Source organism: Lutjanus erythropterus, chromosome 23 (genome assembly GCF_056507025.1).
Source record: "Lutjanus erythropterus isolate fLutEry1 chromosome 23, fLutEry1.hap2, whole genome shotgun sequence".
Lineage (NCBI taxonomy): Eukaryota > Metazoa > Chordata > Actinopteri > Lutjaniformes > Lutjanidae > Lutjanus > Lutjanus erythropterus.
The window spans coordinates 25,261,688-25,281,808 of record NC_139339.1 but is presented as its reverse complement, the minus strand read 5'-3'; the positions used below and the strand labels follow the sequence as shown (position 1 = coordinate 25,281,808).

Here is a 20,121-nt window from a genome sequence, read left to right as displayed (position 1 = left end):
TAGTTTTGATTCAGAAGTGCTACAGAGTTGACATGTTAAGATTAACACATTTTTAATTGTTTGAAATTGTGAATTCTTGTCTAAGACAACTTTTTTGTTTTTTTTATTTGGCAGGAAATGATTTGTCCCAGTTCTCAGGAACGGGCGATTCATGTTCAGTAGCTGCTTCTTTGCTCTGTGTGTGTGTGTGTGTGTGTGTGTGTGTGTGTGTGTGTGTATTGGCACAGCTGTGCAGAGATGTTATCTTGAGTAGGTTTAGGGGAAAAAAATCATGTGTTTAGGCCCTGAGGGCCAACCTTTCCCATGTGTGTTGGCACACTGCTGCAGATGTTGGCAAATTGCTGCCACCTGTTGATCAGTGGAATAGTTTTTAAAAAATGGCTTGTTTCCATGACTCAAGTAAACTGTAACCACACATGTAAACAGGTTAACAAGCATATCAGTTGGTACTATAAGGTAAACCCAGCTCTAGATATCAGCAATTAAATTAAAAACTAAGACCCAAGCTGTAATAAACTGGAATGATCCTTTGCCTTTGTTCAGCTGCACCACTCAAAAGTAAAGTACTGCTGTCTGCAAAGTAAAGACTTCAGGAAACCTGTAACCACACAACCACACACACACACACACACACACACAGAGCAAGATGCATCACCCTGCAGAGCTGCAGAGCACCAGCAGTTCTAGACACAGCCAATATACCTATATATAGACTTGAGATGTGCATATGTGCAAGTGTAAATGAAAATGGTGATACAGTGTTGTTAACCATTAAGTTAACTTATTGTGTTAAGCTAATGTTAGCTAGCTGCCTTCAATGAATAATATCAGTCATGTGTGCAGTGTGTCTTTGGCCTGTATTCAGTCAACTGACCCTCCACTAAGCCCCTCCTGCAAACAGCAACTGTCCAATCATAGCTTAGTAAGTGTAACTAGGGCACCGCGCGCCTGTCAAGTTTTGCATTTCTCTACAAGTTGAAGCGATGTGCAGGCTTTTGAGCAGCGGCATCTTTTTTTTGTTGTCTTTGAAAAGTGTAAAACGCAAGAACACATTTGGGGAATGGATTCAACTTTGTCTTTGTCTGCTCTAATGTAAGCAGTGAACGTTATTAAACACATTTCAGACGCTTTCACAGTTGGACACATTAAAAAGACAGATTTCTCAGGTGAGTCAATGAGTTCAAGCGTGCTACACTTATGAAATCCGCTTCATAGAATCATCACTTTAGCTAAAAAAAATCCACGGTCCTCAGCTGGAAATGAGAAGCTGCCTTGTGTTTCAACAATTCCTCCCAATTTCAGTGTTAAATCTGCCACTATTATGAATGTCCACTTCATATGTGCAGTGCAAGAGTAGAAGGCTTGACTGGCGTAGCAACAGTAACTAAGGAGGGCGGGGCTTAGCAAAGGGTCAATTAAATGTCTTTTAACAAAACGTAAGAAAACCCTGCATCACAGCCTTCCAACGGCCCACATATATGCATATTCTTTTATTTAATAAAGACTAGAAAAGACTATTATTTTCATAATTCTGGCAGTTTAGCAATTTCTAAAAGCTGGTGGATGAGTGTTGCGTATAGAGCGTGTGTGCGACTAAAACAGCGGGTGTAAAAAACAGGTCTGAAGCTGTATTGGCTGGGTTTCGGCTCTGCAGGGTGATGATGCTGCAGAGAGCAGGCGAGAATGAGTTCATCCGAGCTTAATAAAATACTATCTGGTTGAGCTGAAGGTGTAACTCTTTAAATCATCTTGCATACCTTAACTAAATATTACATCTCTTATATATGCAATTAAAAGAAGTAGCAGCATTCTCAGAAATATAATGATATAAGTTGTGTTTTCAGCCTGTAAGTGGCTCAATGAGTGGATTCTTTTTGGACGGTGTTCTTCTGTTAACCGTTACATGAGCTCACTACAGTGACGCCCAGCGGGCCACAGCTGAGGGTTAGACAAACGACAGGTGTTGTTAGTTTTCAGACATCTTGCGGATCATGTAGTTGAGGATGCCTCCGTGGTGGAAGTAGGCCAGCTCCACGTCGGTGTCGAATCTCATCCTCACCTGGAATGTTTTTCCCGTGTCAAGCTGCGAGAGCAGAAGGCGACACAGTCAAAAGTCACGCCACATCAACAGTGGAACAAAGGGACTCATTTACTAATGTACAAACAAGTTCAGGTAAGAAGTATTGATGAATCCCAATGCGTGCATAAAACGTTTGACGCAATGTTTGTGAATGAGGCCCAGTGTCCCTGTTCTACGAGACCAACCTTGACGTTGACGATCATCCTGGGTGTGAGCTGCTCGGGGATGATGATGGTGTAGCGCTCTCGGCCGGTTAGTCCCAGGCTGTCGGCTGTGTCTCCTGGTAGATACTCCAGGGGAATAACTCCCATCCCCACGAGGTTACTGCGGTGGATCCGCTCATAGCTCTCTGCTATCACCGCCTTGATACCCTGCAAACACAAACACAAAGCTCCGTCTTCACCCTTTAAAAACCTTTGCAGCAAAACAATTTGTTACATGACGCACACAACTTTAAGTCGCACAATGACAGCTCAGCTGTTTCCAGGACAAATATATTTACTTTGACTTTCCAAAGGTCCTTTGACTTCCCCTTTGTCCCCATGAAATAATAAAATCCATTATCAGATTCTGAATGATATGATTAACTCCATTCATGTGACCTGGATATGTGATATAAAATGTTTGGATTAATCATTAAACGATGATTCATTTTTATTCCACCTTTTCATTTACATTTATTTACACTAAATGTACACTTCCACAAACATATTCAACTAACTGAACTGAACTATCTAAAAGAATTAATCATCAGGGTATTTTTTTGTGCAAAAATGGCAGAAAAAGATGCTTTCAGCCTCTTAAATACAGAGATTTCCTACTTTTCTGTGTTTATCGTCATATTAAACTGAATCTTTGGGTTTTAGACTGACAAAATGTGACATTTAAAGACATCACCTTGGACATTTTTCACTATTTTCTGACATTTTAATGACATTGTAGACAGATTAAATATGACAAATAACTTTAGTATTTGTTGTTATTTGAGAACTGCTAATAAATAAGACCAACTCTTGCATGCTTGGAGTGGTATTATGAGTCTGTGACTTGTTTTTTATGCCCACGTTGTGAATCAGTTTCCATTTATGGGATCATAAAGTTATGCAATCAACTGAACAAACTGCATCCACCAGTGAAGGACAATGTGATTTGTTTCAAAGCTTTAAAGGTATTAAGTTGACCTTGAGTTTTTTTTTTTGGTGGTCAAAAAATAAATCTCATCAGTCTGAGCGTTGCTTAATATCGTCCAAAACCTGATGATGTATTTTCTTGCTAAGACATGGTCCTCACCAGTAGGAAGGGACCCTTTGCTGCCCAGTCCCTGGAGCTGCCTGATCCGTACTCCTTCCCTGCCAGAACCAGCAGAGGGAATCCTGACTGCTGGTACCTCGCTGCAGCATCAAACACATCCAGCTGGACAAAAAGAGAAAAACGCACAGGAGTTAGTCTGGATGTTTAGTCTACATGAGGAGAGACACTTGAAGCCTAAACAGGAGCATCACAGAGAAGCGTCCCTCCTCTGCCAGCTTGTTACAGAGTGACAGAGAGGAGCTGTGTGCTGACCGTGTCTCCAGTCGGCAGGTGAACCGTCTGTGGCGCCTGCTTGTTGATGAACTTGTTGAAGAGGCGGATGTTGGCGAACGTCCCTCTGGCCATGACGGCGTCGTTCCCTCGCCGTGAGCCGTACGAGTTGTAGTCACGAGGCGTCAGACTGTCAAAACACAAGAGTGTGAAGCAGAAAGCCTTTCATAGATTCCAGAAGGACAACAACAAACATTTATCTTCATTAATCTGTTGATTATTTTCTCAAGTTATTGATTAGTTGTTGAAAATGGTGATAAATGTTGGTCAGTTTACTGTCATAAAGAAATAAAAAAAAAATAAATGATGAATGAGATTAATTCATGTGTTTGTTAACACAACAGTGATGTCAGGCAGCAGATAAAGGATAATGTCAACATTTTTGTTTCATAGTTGCAAACATGATTGTTGCCTTGCTTCAGATGAAACTGTTGCGCTCACTCACCCTCTGTCGGTCAGGTAGCGTGCAGCGGCGCTGTTCCTGGCGATGTTCCCTGCAGGAGAAATGTGGTCTGTGGTGACAGAGTCTCCCAAATTCAGCAGCACGTAGGCGTCAAGTATGGACTTGGGTGGCTGCAGCTTCATGGTCTGAACAAAGACAACATGATGGAACAGACAAGATAAGTAAGAATAAACAGGAAGAATAAACGGTGGTAGTCTGCTTAATTTAAAACAAAAAAATTGAAAAACGTCCATTTATTCACATTTCCATTTTGATGGTGGTTCCACATTTCCAAACACGGAAATTAAAACTGTAATTTATTATAATAAAAAATGTTATGCTGTCACTCAGCATGAGGACAGTAATGTAAAAATACACTTTCCATAGAGTAAATGATTTGATTTTAATAACAGCAGCCTTATACTTCCATGTGCTAGCAGTGGCAGTACTTGCAGTAACTGGATAAGTTTGTGAACATTGATTTGTATGTTTACCAAACCATCGAAGAACGGTGGTGACTTGATGTAGGTTGATTTGGGGTCCCAGGTGTACAGTTTGTCAGAGGGAGCAACCAGAGAGTTCCAGCGTTCATTCACTTTCTGCAACAACACAAACAACTGTCACTCACACATCTACTGGAATGTTTGCCAACTAAGTTTCTCACCAACCGACTGAATGTCACGCTACCTCGATCTTCTGATAGACTTCTTTGAACATTGATGGGATGACGAACGTTCTCTCCACAGCTTGGATCTCCTCCCGCGTGGGCCAGATATCCCTCAGGAAAATCTCTTGGCCTTCTGAGTTAACGGCTACAAAGGAAACACAGGACAAGAAGGCTAAATTAAAAATGTAAAACCTACCTTTGTTTCAAGCCTCATGCTCAAAAATTGTTTTGGGTTTGAAGCTGACGAATATTAAAACAAAAACTCATTCTACGAAAAAACAGCAAACAGTCGTCACATGCTAGCTACTAATATGTTGGGGTCGGGGTTTACTGAGCCAACTCTAACTGCTAACACGACTGTTACAGAAGAACCAGAAAAACAAAAGGCGGACTATAAAAAACACTAAATGTCAACACAAATTTTGGCGTGAATGGAGGCAGGAAAATATTCTGCTTGTATGTAGAACCAGAGCTGGTGGTCACTGGAACAGTGGAAAGACAAACCAAGACGTTTTTGGTGAGTTTTATTTATTTTGCTTCTGTCAAATTTGAATGAAGTGTGTTTTATGATAATAAAATGACTGTTTCTGTAAATGGAGTCTGGTGGGTTTGGCGAGAGCAATAAATCATTGAATGTTTCTGGTTAACAATTCAAGCCTGTCAGTGGCAAAAAACAGGGACTTTCCGAGGACAGATTGCCCAGAAAAATGACACTGCAGCTCATTTTGCCATCTGACTTCTACAGCGATCTCAGCCAATACTGGACCAAATTCAAACATTCTTTGTCACTTACACACAAAACATGAGGTTGAAAAATACCGAGTTACCCTTTAAGACCATTGTCAAAATCTTGTTGACAGGAAACCTCAAACTCTGGTGTCTGTTGTTGTGGAGACTGAGTGTATATGTGGTCCCCGTCACTCAAGTTGAAAAACTGGAGAGGGCGGTCGGTTCCCTCATTAAAAAGTGGCCAAGACTGCCAAGATCTCTAAGCAGCAACTTCTTGTATAACAAAGGAGCCCTGGAACTGCTGCCCGATGGGCTGACGGAAGAATTTGAGCGCTAAGGCGAGACCTGAAATGACTCTTTGGGAATCCTGGGACAAGGTTATCCAGGCAACTGCACCAACTATTGCAGCGGCAGCAGGAAGGAAGCGGTGTCCAGCTGAGACTGTTCAGCGGGGGGGCAGCTTTACTAAAGCATGCTGACATTGCTGGGAAGGTGCAACAAGGACGAAGGGGTCTTGGCACAGGGTCAAACGGGCCCTTCTGGCACAAAGCGACAAGTCTGCAGCCAAGGAGAGTATTAGTAGTGGAGGAAGGTGGAGAAGAGCTGGGCCTCAAGATAAGAAACTGCCGTCCAACAAAACCCACCCAAGTGAGAAAAAAATGGAGTCCTGCAGTATGTGCCTGAACTGACTGACTGCACCGCAACCATGTGAGTCAGTCTTTTATTCATGGGCGAACCCTGGAGGCTATCTTTTTGAATGTCAAGTTTGTTAATTCATTGGTTCTCTCTGCAAATGTCATTTTTTAATCCAAATCACACTAAAGCCAATCCACCAGCATGACAACAAAGTGACATTTAGATTTTTACATCTGTAAGCACGCCCAGATGACTGGGTTCAACCTTAATGTATCCAACTCTGTTTGTAACCAAAGTGACAAAAATATCCCAGATTGGTTTGTTACCAAACTGAGTATCACCACAAATATTGGCCTTCAGAAGCCTGTATTGTTTAAAGAGTAAATACACCCTCAGTTTCTGCTTGGTCACTGTAGTGTGTGGTGAAGGATGTGAGGCTTGTGGGAACACTGACAGACCATAACCGCTTGGTGTAACTAGCATGCGCAGTGACGTGCATGCCTGTGAGCAGCCACAAGCAGCTACTGATGGCCTCTGAGCGTCAGGCTGGCTGTGCTTTGGTAGTCAAACTGTTGGTGTTAATTAGCCCTACACGTCTAAAGAAACTCTCCTATGTTGTTTACTGACAACAGGAGACTAATGTTTTGTAGGGTACCTGTGTGTAACCTGCAAAAGTTGTGTAGCAGGTAAAAAATATATTAATATAATTCATTGATTAATTAATTTTGAGAGAAAAAAAGAGTCCTCCTCCTCCTCGCTCTGCAGTTGCAACCCCTCACCTAAACCAGACGGGGTATTTCCAACGTGTGAAAACACATTTGATGTGGATTGCTAATGCGTGCTGCATGTGTGAAAGGGCACATTCAGACGATGTCCAGTCTTGATTCTCAGGACATAGTTTGGAGTGCACATGTGAAAACGGATATTGACAGCTTAAGGAGAACACGTGCTGCGCCAATTGTCAGATTCTTTACCAAGAACACAAGCGAGTGACAGTATGTGTGTTTAATCACAGATCAGGTTGCAGGACTTGCATTAACAGGTTGGGGCTTGTCACCATTTGAGTTGGAGTTAATTGCGGGTAACTTTCTGATTCTGATGCTACGATTTGTGGGTGCAGGTTTGCAAATCCGGACATGTGCTTGTTTATTTCTGATGGCCTCAGTGAAGGCTGGCTACATTAAGTTGGCTTAGAGGTCTCCTAGCAACTGTTCAGAGACACATCTTTTGCAAAGTAACAGAAAAAAAAAAATAGTCAAAGCTGATAGCTAATGAATAGAAAATACCAGAATGCTTCATTGATTTTGCATGTCACTCACAAGGGGCGGTTGAAAAAAGGATCAAAATTAATGCAGCAGAATCAGATATAATCTGCTTTTATTTCACCAATTTGCATCACACTTCCTTCTTCCCTCCATCACCCACAATGCAATGAAACAAGCCTGTGTTTACATTTTGTCAGGCAAAATTACAGTGAGCAGTGAATGAGCCAGTTAAAAGGAAGAAGGAAGAAATTTTTATTTAGATGATTTTTATCTTTTAAGTTATATAGTGTGGTTATTAGGGGAAACACTGCCGCTTGTATCCACAGGGATTTCCAAAATCAACAAAATATGAACGTTCCTGGTAGTAGCTTTAATAAACATATATTCAAGACCTTCAGAAACAGAATTTAGGACTATTTTATACTTTAAAGTGCTTTTTATTAGTAAATGCGAATTTAAGGACCTGTAGCCATCCTGTAAAGGCTTTATACAACTTTTTCGGAGCAGTTCTCATTCTTTATATATCAATTCTACCACTCGAAATCTGATCCTGCTCAGTTTAACACATAAAATAAGGGCAGATCATGATCTTGTCATTGGTAAATTCTTCACTAGTTTGATTTTAAACTCAACATATAACTTCTATTTCCTGATGACGTGTCTTAGTACAGCTGTTACACAAAAATCTCAAAAGACATGTCTTTTCATTTTCCTCACTTGACAGGCGTCTGGGTGTAGTTACTCTCTAAACACAACCACTCACCAATGGGCTCTATCTCGAAGTCTATCCTCACAGTGCCGGCGATTGCATAGGCGATGACGAGTGGTGGAGAAGCCAGGTAGTTTGCTCTGGTGTTGGGGTGGACCCTGCCTTCAAAGTTTCTGTTCCCTGATAGGACACCTGCAGCAACCAGATCTCCCTGAAACACAATCCAAATCAAGGTGGATGAAGTGTGAGAGAAAATACTTTATGTATTCACATTTTGAAATGTATTGCTGTTCATTGCTGAGAGAAATGAAGTACTGCAGGCCAAGAAAAAGTACAAGCAAAGAAAAATAAAGAGACATATTCCTGTTGTAATGAGGCAAGAGTGAGGAATGCTGGGAAAAAGGAAAAAAAAGAGAAATGAAGAAAAAAGGAGGTGAAATGAGCAGCAGGGATGTGGCAGCAGCCTCTTGGTACCTTGTTTATGGCCTCCACCACCGGCTCTGGGAGCGGCCCACTGTTGCCTATACAGGTCATGCAACCATAGCCAACAACCTCAAAGCTAACGGGAAAGACAAAATCATTGTTTACAAAGGTTAAAATTATCTTCAAAGAGCTTCAGATTAACTTTAGTTGCATGAGGGGCACCAAAAACCCTGAGTATGTGGCCTCTGTCAAACACATCTTTGTACTGAAGAGCTGCAACAATTTATTAAATCGTAAATTCTTAATCAATTATGAAATTAATTGCCAACTATTTTGATAATCAATTAATTGGTTTGAGAGATTTAAAAAAAAAAAAAAAAAGCCAAACTTTTCTGATTCCAGCTTCTTAAATGTGAACCCACCCAGCAAGATTTGGTGGAAAAAAGTTTTGGCTGAAAGTGAAATGCACAAAGACGTCTTTTTCATGCCGCTGGAGGAGACAACTATTCAAGGACGTCCATCTACGTCCACTTTTAGTTCAAAGTGAAAAGTCAGCGTTGAAGGACTAAGTACAAACAAACTTTGGGGCAAAATATGGACTACATCAGATGGACTAAACATGTCCCCATTTTTAGTGTCTATCTTTAGGCTAAATAAAGGCCAAATGAACCGACTAGAATGAGCCCAAAAGACAATGTTAAAATGACGTTGGGTGGGAATATTTTATTTTGTGGTTTCTGAAGACTTTAGGAAAATTATTGACATTTTTAACCATTTTCTGGAACAACAATCAACTAATCAAGAAATAGAGAAAATGACTGACAAATGTTTGGATCCATCTTTCAAGTGACAAGATTGTGACAGGATTAATTAATCGATTTATTGAGAAGATGATTGACAAATTAATTGAAAATGGAAATAATCTTTAGTTGCAGCCATACTGTACTGTAATTTCTTGTTACTTATGCATCATTTAGTACTAGTTCAACAGACTGACTTGCGAAAACTTCAAGGTAAAAAGTAAAAAAAATACTTTTCTTTGTGTACTACATTTGGGCAATATGATGATATATACAGTGACTCTAGAGATTTATCTACCCTGCAGACATTTTGATCTAACATGGTGAAAATTAGACTAACACAGTAGGGACCTTTGAAAGTAGAAGGACTGCAGCAAGATGTATCAATTTTCAAACCGCCAAAAGTCACATGAGCATCATGAGCGAGGCCTGGATATGTCACACTTGTATCAAAGAGGTGTTGTACTGTCTACGTTTGAATATCTGCCAATCTGCCAGTCTCACCATTCCTGCAACATTAGCCTACAACAGGCAGACCCAAAGTAAACTTAAAGCAGTTCTAGAAATATCTGGAGTACATGCGTGGTTTTGGTCTGGGTCTGGGTCTTTCCCCTGACAGTCAGGATCACTGTAGAGCAACTGACATTAAGTAATAAAAGTATTACACGTTTTTTCTGAGGGTATGTCGAGGCATTTTGTTTTGCTTGTTTAAGAAAAGGCCATTTTTGGGATTTCATTTGCTGCACAAAGCACCAATCATCAGCATAATCTGTTCCTGTCCTTACATGAGAGAAGAGAGACGGTCCTTCATTTTAACTTGGACTTGCGTTGACTATTGGCTGTGTACAGGATAGGACATGGAAGCTCCTATTGGGTCAGGTGAGGTGTTAATCAAGAGAGTGCAACCACCATTTAGATCCCAAGACATCACTAATATTTACATGCTAACACAAGTTAGTTAAAGAGCAGCTTATTTGTAATGATGCATTATTTATCAGTATTTATCAATGTGTGTTTTGGACTAAATATTTTACTGGACTGACTGGACCTGGAGTTTTACTGATCAGTGGAGTATAATAAGAGTCTTTCTAGGTGAGTTGCCTGACTTTGATAACTGTCTGTTTATGGTGTTGATTGTAACTGTTGTTGTGTATCCTGAAATGGTTTGCGTCAGTCTTAACACAAAAATCTTAGCTTTCCAAAGACATGACCCTTGAGTACTTCCCTTATATCAAGTGAGTATTTAACACTGAGTTTAGGGTCAAAAGCAAACTGTAAAGTGTGTAATAAGTTTTATATTGGTGACCTTTACTGATTAAATGGTTAATAATGACAGCAGTGAGACCATTTCAACTACAACTTTCTGTTTCATCATGGTCTTTGATTTCATTCTTGCTTACAAATGCAAAACCACAGAGAGGCCAGCAGGTGTCGCCCCAAAACAATGAACCATTTCCAGGACACTTTCTTCAAAGTGAGTCTTCTCTTTACTATCTCGGCGTGTGTTTGGACACTGCAGGTCAAGTTACAAATCAATGTGCAGGAATGCTTTTGTGGAAATACAGGATTTTTACATAATCGTGATGACGTACCTTCATGTGTCGGGTATTTAATTTACTGGCTTAGACTTAAAAGACATTGACATCTAGTTGATTTCTCAATAAACAAGTCTGCAACTACATGATACTACTAACATGATATATATTTATATAGTGACATAAAACCACTTACAGTGATAGAAGTGAACTGAAAAGAACATTTTTACTACATATACGGTATATTCAATAAGCTAATGTCAGCAGAGCTTATTGTACTATGACAAAGAGAAAAATTCTCAACTCAGTGTCGACTTACAGCCTTTCAACTGCATCTTAGTTTTGCTTGGCAAATGGAGTATTGACCTTCTGTCGCATTAAATAAAAAGTGGTTGTATAAAGTGTGTACGATGACAATAGAGGAAACAATCTGCTGGGGAGACTTGTGCTTAAAGGTGAGGGGAAAAAGCTGGTTAGTGGACCTTCAGTTAAGATGTTGTGTGTGTCAAACTACTTTCAACATAAAAAAATGATGTGTTTGTCATCCTGCTGACTGACGGAGGAATCAGAGCAGCTTACCCCAGCTGAGAGAGGTAGTCCATAACCTTGCTCTCCTTTAGGTAGTAGGTGACCACTCCACTTCCAGGTGACAGGCTGGTCTTTATGTACGGCTTCACGCTCAAACCACACTCGATTGCCTTTTTAGCAAGGAGTCCTGGAAGAAGAGCGTTTAGCTTTAATAACTGTGTCACGTAAAAGTCCAATCAGTCTCCACCCTGACCAGGATACACATCTTAAAATCCCACAATATTCCAGAAATTCCACGAGGAGAAGTAGTGTCCACCCACCTGCTCCGAGCATGACAGACGGGTTGCTGGTGTTGGTGCAGCTGGTGATAGCAGCGATGACCACTGAGCCGTGGCTTAACTCGTACTCTTTTCCATTAAACTGGAAAGGTACCGTGGTGTTGTGGCGCTCAGGAGGCACCTGGAAACCCTTGAAACCTTGCTGAAAATGTCACCAAACAAAGTGAAATCAGTGGAGTCAACCAACACCCTGAAAGGAACAACAAACTGAGTCACGCACACAAGTTAAAGCTTGAGGGACAGGGTATTGTTTGAATAGTCTTGATAATAAAACAATAAAAAGTATTATTTTGGTACCATTTAAAAAAAAAGTACTTTTTATGATGACAAAAAACATGATTTTGTACAAAAAGCCCTCACAAAATACACAACAAAGAAAAAGAGAAGTCTGAATAGTTTGATGACAAATATTAAAAGCTGACCAACCAGAAAGCACTCATATTAATTAAAAAAAAGGCTAAAATTAACAATATTTTTATTTAAATCACTCAGTAAAGTGCAGATCTCTACCAGACAATAGATGGTGAAGCACCTACTGCAATGTAACTACAACTGTCAGATATAAGCAATGGTTATTTGTATAAGCATGTAATATAATCTTAGTTTTCAGCTAGATTAATTAAATAGAGTAATGGTACTGTAACCAAGTGTTAGGTTGGTTAGTTAGTTGAGCTACAACAAAGGCCAAAATGTGGTTTGCAACAGACTAGGCAGGCCTTGTTTTTAGCCTGGCAGTTGCTGATGACTGCGACCCCTACCAGCCAGTTCAAAGGCGTGAGGAGTCAGCAGCTGGTATAAAACAGAGCCGGAGATAAACAGGCTGGCAATGTTTTTTCAACAACTGTGAATCACTACAACCACGAGAGGTCTTTGAGCATCCAGTCATAAATGTGCACAAAAAATATCAAGCTGATGAGTTCACTAGCATGAGAGGTTAGCTGTGGACAGACTGGACAGTAGGCCTGTCTCACAAACACATTCAACTCATCTCATCACCTCCTCCGGTGTAATACATAAGCAAAATTATGAATCTGAACAGATTCTATATTTTCTGCTACAGAAACATTTTGGTCGTCACAAAAACGTAACCTAAATGTTTGGGCTGGTACCTACCTTTGCTCCCAGGCAGGTTTCAAAGTCTTCCTTCATGTCGGACACGGGAATTCTGTCCTGAGGTCTTTTAGGACCACTGCAGCACGGAACCACTGTACTCAGATCCAGCTCTACAACCTGAGACAGAGAAAGACCAGGATGTACAAGGAGAAGTGGTTCACTTGACATCACAATTATTAATTTATATGTAACAATTTTCTGTTAAAAGAATGAAAGGGAAATCTTGACACCCTGGTCTGTTATTTTACTGTAATAATGAACATGTGTGCCATCTAGTTGCACTGTTTTTCATTCATGTATTGAACAACAAAAACTGATAAACTTTCTAACTGCTGCAGAGACTGACCTGAGTGAAATCTGGATCCTGGGAAACATTGTTGTAGTCTCTGAACATGGACACTGCTTTCAGGTACTTTGTGATGTAAGCCAGCTTTTCTGCCTCTCGCCCTGAATTCAAACAAACAGAGAAACTGCAATAATTCCTCGTCATAAATCAGAGATGGGTCTTCAGTATCCCTTAAAGTCCAAATCTCAAGTCAGTTATTGAAAATGCAGATTAACCCTGTAGCAGCACTGTACTGCATCTATCAGACTGTTTTTTACTGTATTTGTGGATAAAGATGGGAAGTGAGAAGATTTGAACATCAATGTAGGGCTGGGTGATATATCAAATATATTCTATATATTCAGTATAAATTAATGTGCAATATAGCAGATGACAATATAATCACATTAAAATTAATAAGTGTTTCGGTGGCACAGTTACATTACCTAAATCAGCCATTAAGTGTATAGATAGATAGTAAATGACACTGATTTTGTTCGTTTTTGGTGGAAAAAACCCAAAAGAGAAAATGTGATCAATCCAATCTGTAGCTCTGAAAGGTCTATTTTAATTGTCTTTAGCGGCTAACTAGCCAGCTCTCTTTCACAACAAAACCTGCTAGACCTTCCATAAAGGGTGAGGCTCGAAAAGTAAAAAGGAAAAAGTATTCAGGTTCATCTTTCTTTGTGAAATGAAGCCATGACTAATATGATTCCTCTTCCTCCTTGTTGTAAGTTTCCAGCAGCATACACACTAGTTTGACATGATTGTTTTGTAATCCACAACTGTCAGGGATGGGAATCAAGGACTGTAAGAGCTGAGAACCATTATCAAATCCTCTTACTGATGCCGGCATGTTTTCCTATTTGTGGAATGTTGGTACACCTGTAAGTTCATAAGTGCAAGCTGGTTTTCAGGAAGTTTAAAGTCAATGTGCAGCTTGGGGACATGACAGTAAGGCAGCAGCGTGGCACTCACCTGTCTGCTCGAGGTACTGAATGCTGACGTCGTCCACAGGGAAGAAAGCTGCTGTGGCTCCGTACTCTGGACACATGTTGGCGATGGTGGCTCGGTCAGCGATGGACAGCTGAGCAACACCGGGGCCGAAAAACTCTACAAACTTTCCCACAACGCCCACCTGACGCAAGTGCTAAGAGCACAGGGGGAGGAGGACAACGTCCCATTATATACTCAAACTAAGATCTTGTAAATGCTGTCAGAGAGCTCACCCCAACACAATCAAGAGGTTACCTTAGTAACAGTGAGAACGATGTCAGTGGAGGTAATCAGCTTGTTGGGGGTCCCACTCAGCTTGTATCCCACCACCTCAGGCAGTACCATACTTATAGGCTGACCCAGCATCACAGCCTCGGCTTCAATTCCACCTACACCTGAAGGTTAGACGACAAAACTCATTCACAACTTTGTGATCAAAGTCAGGTTTTTATGGTAATCATCATGTTATCTTGTTATTAGTGGCTGATATGGACGAACTTCAACACTCCAACACTGTATGTAATCATACTATTGTATCAGTATACACTGACTGATATTATGTTTTCCTAAAAGTAAAATGAGTAACTGTTAATAAAATGAGACAGGAATGTTCATGTTAAACCCCTGACAAATCCAAGCACTTAAAGGGACAGTTCTGATTATTTGAAATGGAGTTGTACAAGAGTTGTATCAGTCTATTACATATATTAGATGACGGGCAACATACCCCCAGTTTGGAGAAGAAGCAGGAGTACTGGTGTAGGAAGTTAAGCAATGTACTGCTGTGGACAGGGTCAACAATCTTTTAAACTAAAAATATTGATTTTTTTAGGCGTCTAAAACACACTTCACTGCTAACCCTGTCCGCAATAGTACAATGCTGAGCTTCCTCCAACAGCACTTAGGCCCCTGTGCATGAAATCACTTACTGTAGGTGACCTATTTTGGTGTTAAAACGGAAAATTTCCCCCCAAAGTGGGGTTTGCATTAATCGGCATTGTCTTACCCCAGCCCAGGACTCCCAGTCCATCGATCATTGTGGTGTGGGAGTCGGTTCCCACCAGACTGTCGGGGTAGAAGTACCCATCATAGGTAAACACCACTCTGGCCAAGTACTCCAGGTTGACCTGGTGAACGATGCCTGAACCAGGAGGGATGATTCTCATGTTCTTGAAGGCTTTAGAGCCCCACTAGGAAGGGCAGACAACATATTTAAGGGTTAAAAAACCCCTTCATAGTCAATGAAGACTTCACACTGGTTTTGTTTGAATTTCATACCTTTAAGAACTGAAATCTCTCTCTGTTGCGGTCAAACTCCAAGTCTTGGTTTTTCTGAAGGCTGTCAGACCTGAAGGAAAAAGAACCAGTGTGAAGAGATTCATGGTATTACACAGAACAGTCAGAGCATCAGCAAACTGAGATGATGACCACATTATATCTACATGGAGAATAACAATACAGTAACTCTGAACTGCTGGTGGAGAGAGTTTGATGAAGGTGGTCTTACTTCCTGTTAAAGTCCACTTGAATGGAATGATCGATGACGAGGTCAGCGGGGCAAACGGGATTAATCTTCTCTGGGTCACCGCCCAGTTTCATCACCGCATCCCGCATGGCAGCAAAGTCCACCACAGCAGGGACACCACTGCAAGATAGTTTAGTTTAAACACGACATGTCAGAGTGAGTCTCCTCACCATCACCATCATTATTTAGACTTCACTGATCATCACTTAACTAAGAACAAAGAAGCTGGGAAATCAAGACTTAAATCAAGATCAGAATTAACTGTCACATTTATCTGAATAACCATAAATTAAACTATCATTTACATACACCTGAGCACAAGATTTTTGTCCTGACAGCAGCCCTTTTCTTAATTCTTTGCGCTGAACGATAAACAGAAAAGCATGCGTTATTACTATTGGTAATACACAGTGTATTTGACATATTTTAATTATTATTTGACATATTATTATGGTTTGCAAAATGATGAGTCTGACAAGGAGCTGGTTTGCCAGTCAGACATAAAGTCTATATAATTCACAATGTTATGTCTCAGACTCATGTCTTTTTCAATACATGGCCCCTTAGAAGTCCACCACAGTGTATTATACAGTCAGTGCTATTTACAAAACCAGTGGTGCAACTACTAATAAGATCTTTGAGAATAAGAAGAGAATAAGATCTTTGAGATCCAAGGAAACAAACAAAAACATTCAGTTCGAGTCTCAATAACACAGTAGGCCATCAAAAATAAACCCATGTGACGCCTCTTGTGTCTAATGGACAAGCACACAGATTGTCCGACAACTCTGGAGTTAACTCCTGTACTCCGGCCAGCGCGCTGCTCTGGGCTCCAGGGAACGTTACCTTTAGGGCATTTTCACATCTACCCCGTTTGATCTGGATTTTCTTACTTTTCAATTTGTTTTGTACCAAAATTACAGGTGTAAAACCTCCTCTGGACCACAGTCCAGACCAAAAAGACCAATTACAGGAAATTACGACAGGATATCATCAGAGCTGGAAGAATGAAAAAGAACACACCAAAATAAAATGAGCTGCAGGAGCTGATGGGGACATGAGGAAATCAGATGTTTAATTTGCATTTGGTCTGATGACTTTATAAAGAGTCAACTGGAAAAAAAAAAAATCACAAAAATGCAACATTTTCCAGCTGTTTCACTTTGGTACTGCTGGTAGGAGTGACACAATAATATTATGGTGGCAACGATGTGTATCTGTTCATTCATCTCTACATAAACGACCACTGAAGTCAGGCTACCTGCCCAACTGTGAAGACACAGATGTCAGACATACGCCTGTCTACAAACCAATCAATGTCAGATATAGGGAGACGCAGCCCACACAGGAGATGACAACAGGAAGTAGATATGACATGAAAAGAGGTTTAGTTCGCTTGCATGATGTGCAACCAAAAATAACCAGACCTAATGTAATCTGTCTTCAAAAGTAGTATTATTAAATAGTATTTTTAGATCAAGATTTCTTAAACAATGATGAATTTTCATGGCCGGAAGACAGAACTTGCACTGTAATTTGATGTTGTTCCCTTTTCTGATTAAAAATAATGTTGAAATTTCATTTTTTTCACTAGAGGTCATGACTAGAGATGGTAACTTTAAGATTAGCTAATTTCACGTGAAGCCAGAGTGGTGTTGTAAGACTTGTTGAACTTTATTTTTAAATCCATGTTGAAACTGTAATCCTGCTAATAATTCTCATTTTGACTAAATGTATCTGTAATCTGACTGTAACAGAAAAGCGACCTTTTTTGTATCCAAATGATGGAATAATGTTACATATAGTCTGTTACTCCCCAAGCCTGCCCCCTCTCTCTCTATCACCGATTTATCTGAATGATATCACTATGGCACCATCGTGGTTATTTTCTCAGAATTGCCAAAGCTCCTGCAGAGAAGACACAAGGCGACATTATCCAACTGTTTTCACAGAATGAGTAGTACTCTGTGACTGTGACGTTTATGTGTTGAATCTCCCTCAGTCCCCTCAGAGAATAAAGTTGTGGGGTTACAAAGAAAACGCTGTTCCACACAGCAGCACATTGTAAAGAGTTTCATCCATTGCTAACACGGAGTGGGGAAACTCACTGACACTCTAATGCACATGAAAAGCCTCAACGTACGTGAAGTCCTGCAGGATGACGCGTGCTGGTCTGAATGGGACCTCCACAGTCTGAGTCTGGGTGTGCTTCCAGTTCAGGATGCTCTCCACATCTGAGCGCTTCACCAGGAACTCATCACAGCTCCTGACCGCAGACTCCAGCAGGACACGAATGGAGAACGGCAGACGGTCTGAGCAAAAGACAGAGTACATATTAATAAAATTACACCGACAGCAGGTTTCACATGTGAATTCAGTAAAAAAAAAAGAAGTACTGTTACCATATCTGGGATCTCCGAGTTTGGTAAGATTGTAAAACTGCTGCTTTGAGTCATTGGGGTCCAGAGGCTCAACTATATGTTGAAAAGGATTCTTCACAGCAGCAGACATCCTCCTCTATGTATCGGTCCAAATCTAACAAAAGGAACATAAGCAATATAAGCCTGATTTTAACACAATATAATGAATAACAGAAGAACAGGGAAATTAAATTATCTTTAGTTTAGAGCAAATAATCAAATAGGGATCTCTTAACTGAGCGAAAAGAGGGTTAATTCTGAGACCTGGTCTACAGTCAGAGGTCTTTCCACATTCAGTGTGAAATGGATTAGCCTTTAGGTTTGCAGTCCACGTGCGTTGGAACGGCTGAGGGTCAGTGAACTCTTGGCCCATGTTTTACAAATCTTACATAACTAAGACTCATTAAAAATCTGATCAAACATGAACCAGACAAATGTGCAGCTAACCGTTCGACAAGCTGTGAAAACTAACACAAATGGAGGAAGAGTTCGGACAAGTCCTGATGTGCCGCAGTTCATTTCCTTGAGAGGAGGTGTGATGTGTGTGAAAGGTGAACTGATAAGAGAAGCACTTGACGGAGCATTCACGTCCTGAATGTCCACATACCTGGCAGGAAGTTAAAGTGCAGGCTGAAGCTCTTCTATAAAGGGCAAAGTCAAGTTATGATACTGATACTCATACTGATGACATACAGTGTGATGTAACACACCTACTGCAGCCAGCGCCACTGGTTTACTGTGAAGACACGCGTGTCCAATGTGACAATGCGAACAGGGTTGGAGTGTATTTAACTGCATGTACTTCAACTACTATTTATTAACTACAATTTGCAGTAGTTGGGCGGTAGTTTAACTACATTCAAATCTCAGTAGCTCTTTTAGTAGTTAGTAGTTGAGCTGCAACGCTTGATCAAAGAAGCGATAATTAATTGATTATTAAATTAATCGGCGACTCTTTTGATAATAGACTAATCAGTTTGAGTAATTTTTTAAAGAAAAAAAGTAAAAAAATTATCTGCTTTCAGCTTCTTAAATGTGAATATTTTCTGGTTTCTTTACTCCTCTCTGACAGTAAACTGAATATCTTTAAGTTGTGGACAAAACAAGACATTTGAGGACATCATCTTGGGCTTTGATCAACCATTTTCTGACATTTCACAGACCGAACAACTAATCGATTAATCAAGGAAATATTGAACAGATTCGTCGACAATAAAATGTATTGTTAGCTGAGTCTAGATATCATGATAAATTTTAGATATCATTATATAGCATAAGTGTTGTCTTTTCTGGGTTTTAAAAGCTGCATTACAATAAAGTGATGCAATTTTCTGGACTTACCAGACTGTTCTAGCTGTTTTATTATTTAAATTATTGTATGGCTATGTTTAGATAGCTTTAAACATGCAAGACTTTGCTTTACTCTATTCAGTTGTAAACACGTTTACATTCCTCAAATTAAGATATCTGAAAGTAACATTAATCAGGTTTTCCTAACCTCTCTTGAGAAAGAACTTAAGTTAATCCTGTCCTACGTACTTCATTCATATTTCCCAATGCCCCATTTCCAACCCTTCAGCCTGACTTGGCCTTCTGATGTAAGTTAGCATTAGCTATTTGGTCAAACCTACACATTTACAAACGCATATGCATGAAGACATAAAAGGAAAAGAACACAGTGTAATATGGAGAAAAACCTGTAATGTAGAAATGTTTTTAACAGTAGCATGACTTGGTATAAGAGCACAAAGGTTGAATGTGACAGCCAAAGTTAACGTAGCTAGCTTACGACTCAGCTGTTTTGCATGACAGCACGAGAGACGTTTTACTGCGTTAGTTAGCTACGCTACTAAAACACAGTTAATAAGACAGATAATTAAATCTCGGCAGGTTTTAATATCTTACTTCTGTGTGCAGCAGAGGAGACACCACAGGACACGATCGTTGACTGACAGCAATGGTCTCTCTTCTTCTACTCAGGATTTAACGGCTGATCGCAAACCAATGTG

The 20,121-nt window shown here is 40.2% G+C and overlaps 1 protein-coding gene across 1 annotated transcript; it reads right to left on the bottom strand.

Moving 5' to 3' along the window:
* Positions 1-219: 219 nt before the first annotated feature.
* Positions 220-18,227, bottom strand: aco1 (aconitase 1, soluble). Its single transcript, XM_084712290.1, has 20 exons — positions 18,095-18,227; positions 17,836-18,004; positions 15,675-15,812; positions 15,446-15,515; positions 15,174-15,357; positions 14,423-14,562; positions 14,150-14,321; positions 13,193-13,293; positions 12,847-12,963; positions 11,716-11,875; positions 11,447-11,582; positions 8,584-8,668; positions 8,164-8,320; positions 4,791-4,915; positions 4,598-4,702; positions 4,107-4,249; positions 3,644-3,791; positions 3,371-3,493; positions 2,266-2,451; positions 220-2,083 (listed from the first exon to the last, which is right to left on the bottom strand). Exons 1-20 carry the CDS (start codon positions 18,201-18,203, stop codon positions 1,967-1,969), a joined length of 2,685 nt encoding a protein of 894 aa, XP_084568416.1. The 5' UTR covers positions 18,204-18,227; the 3' UTR covers positions 220-1,966.
* Positions 18,228-20,121: the final 1,894 nt, after the last annotated feature.

Bases quoted from the DNA above. Each gene is read 5' to 3' on its own strand.
- aco1 (XM_084712290.1), bottom strand. From the start codon at position 18,203: ATGTCTGCTGCTGTGAAGAATCCTTTTCAACATATAGTTGAGCCTCTG. The intron at 11,876-12,846 runs GTAGGTACCAGC...TGACATTTTCAG, and splicing joins AAACCTGCCTGGGAGCAAAG to CAAGGTTTCAAGGGTTTCCA. The intron at 4,916-8,163 runs GTGAGTGGTTGT...TTTCCTTTGTAG, and splicing joins CTTCGAGATAGAGCCCATTG to CCGTTAACTCAGAAGGCCAA.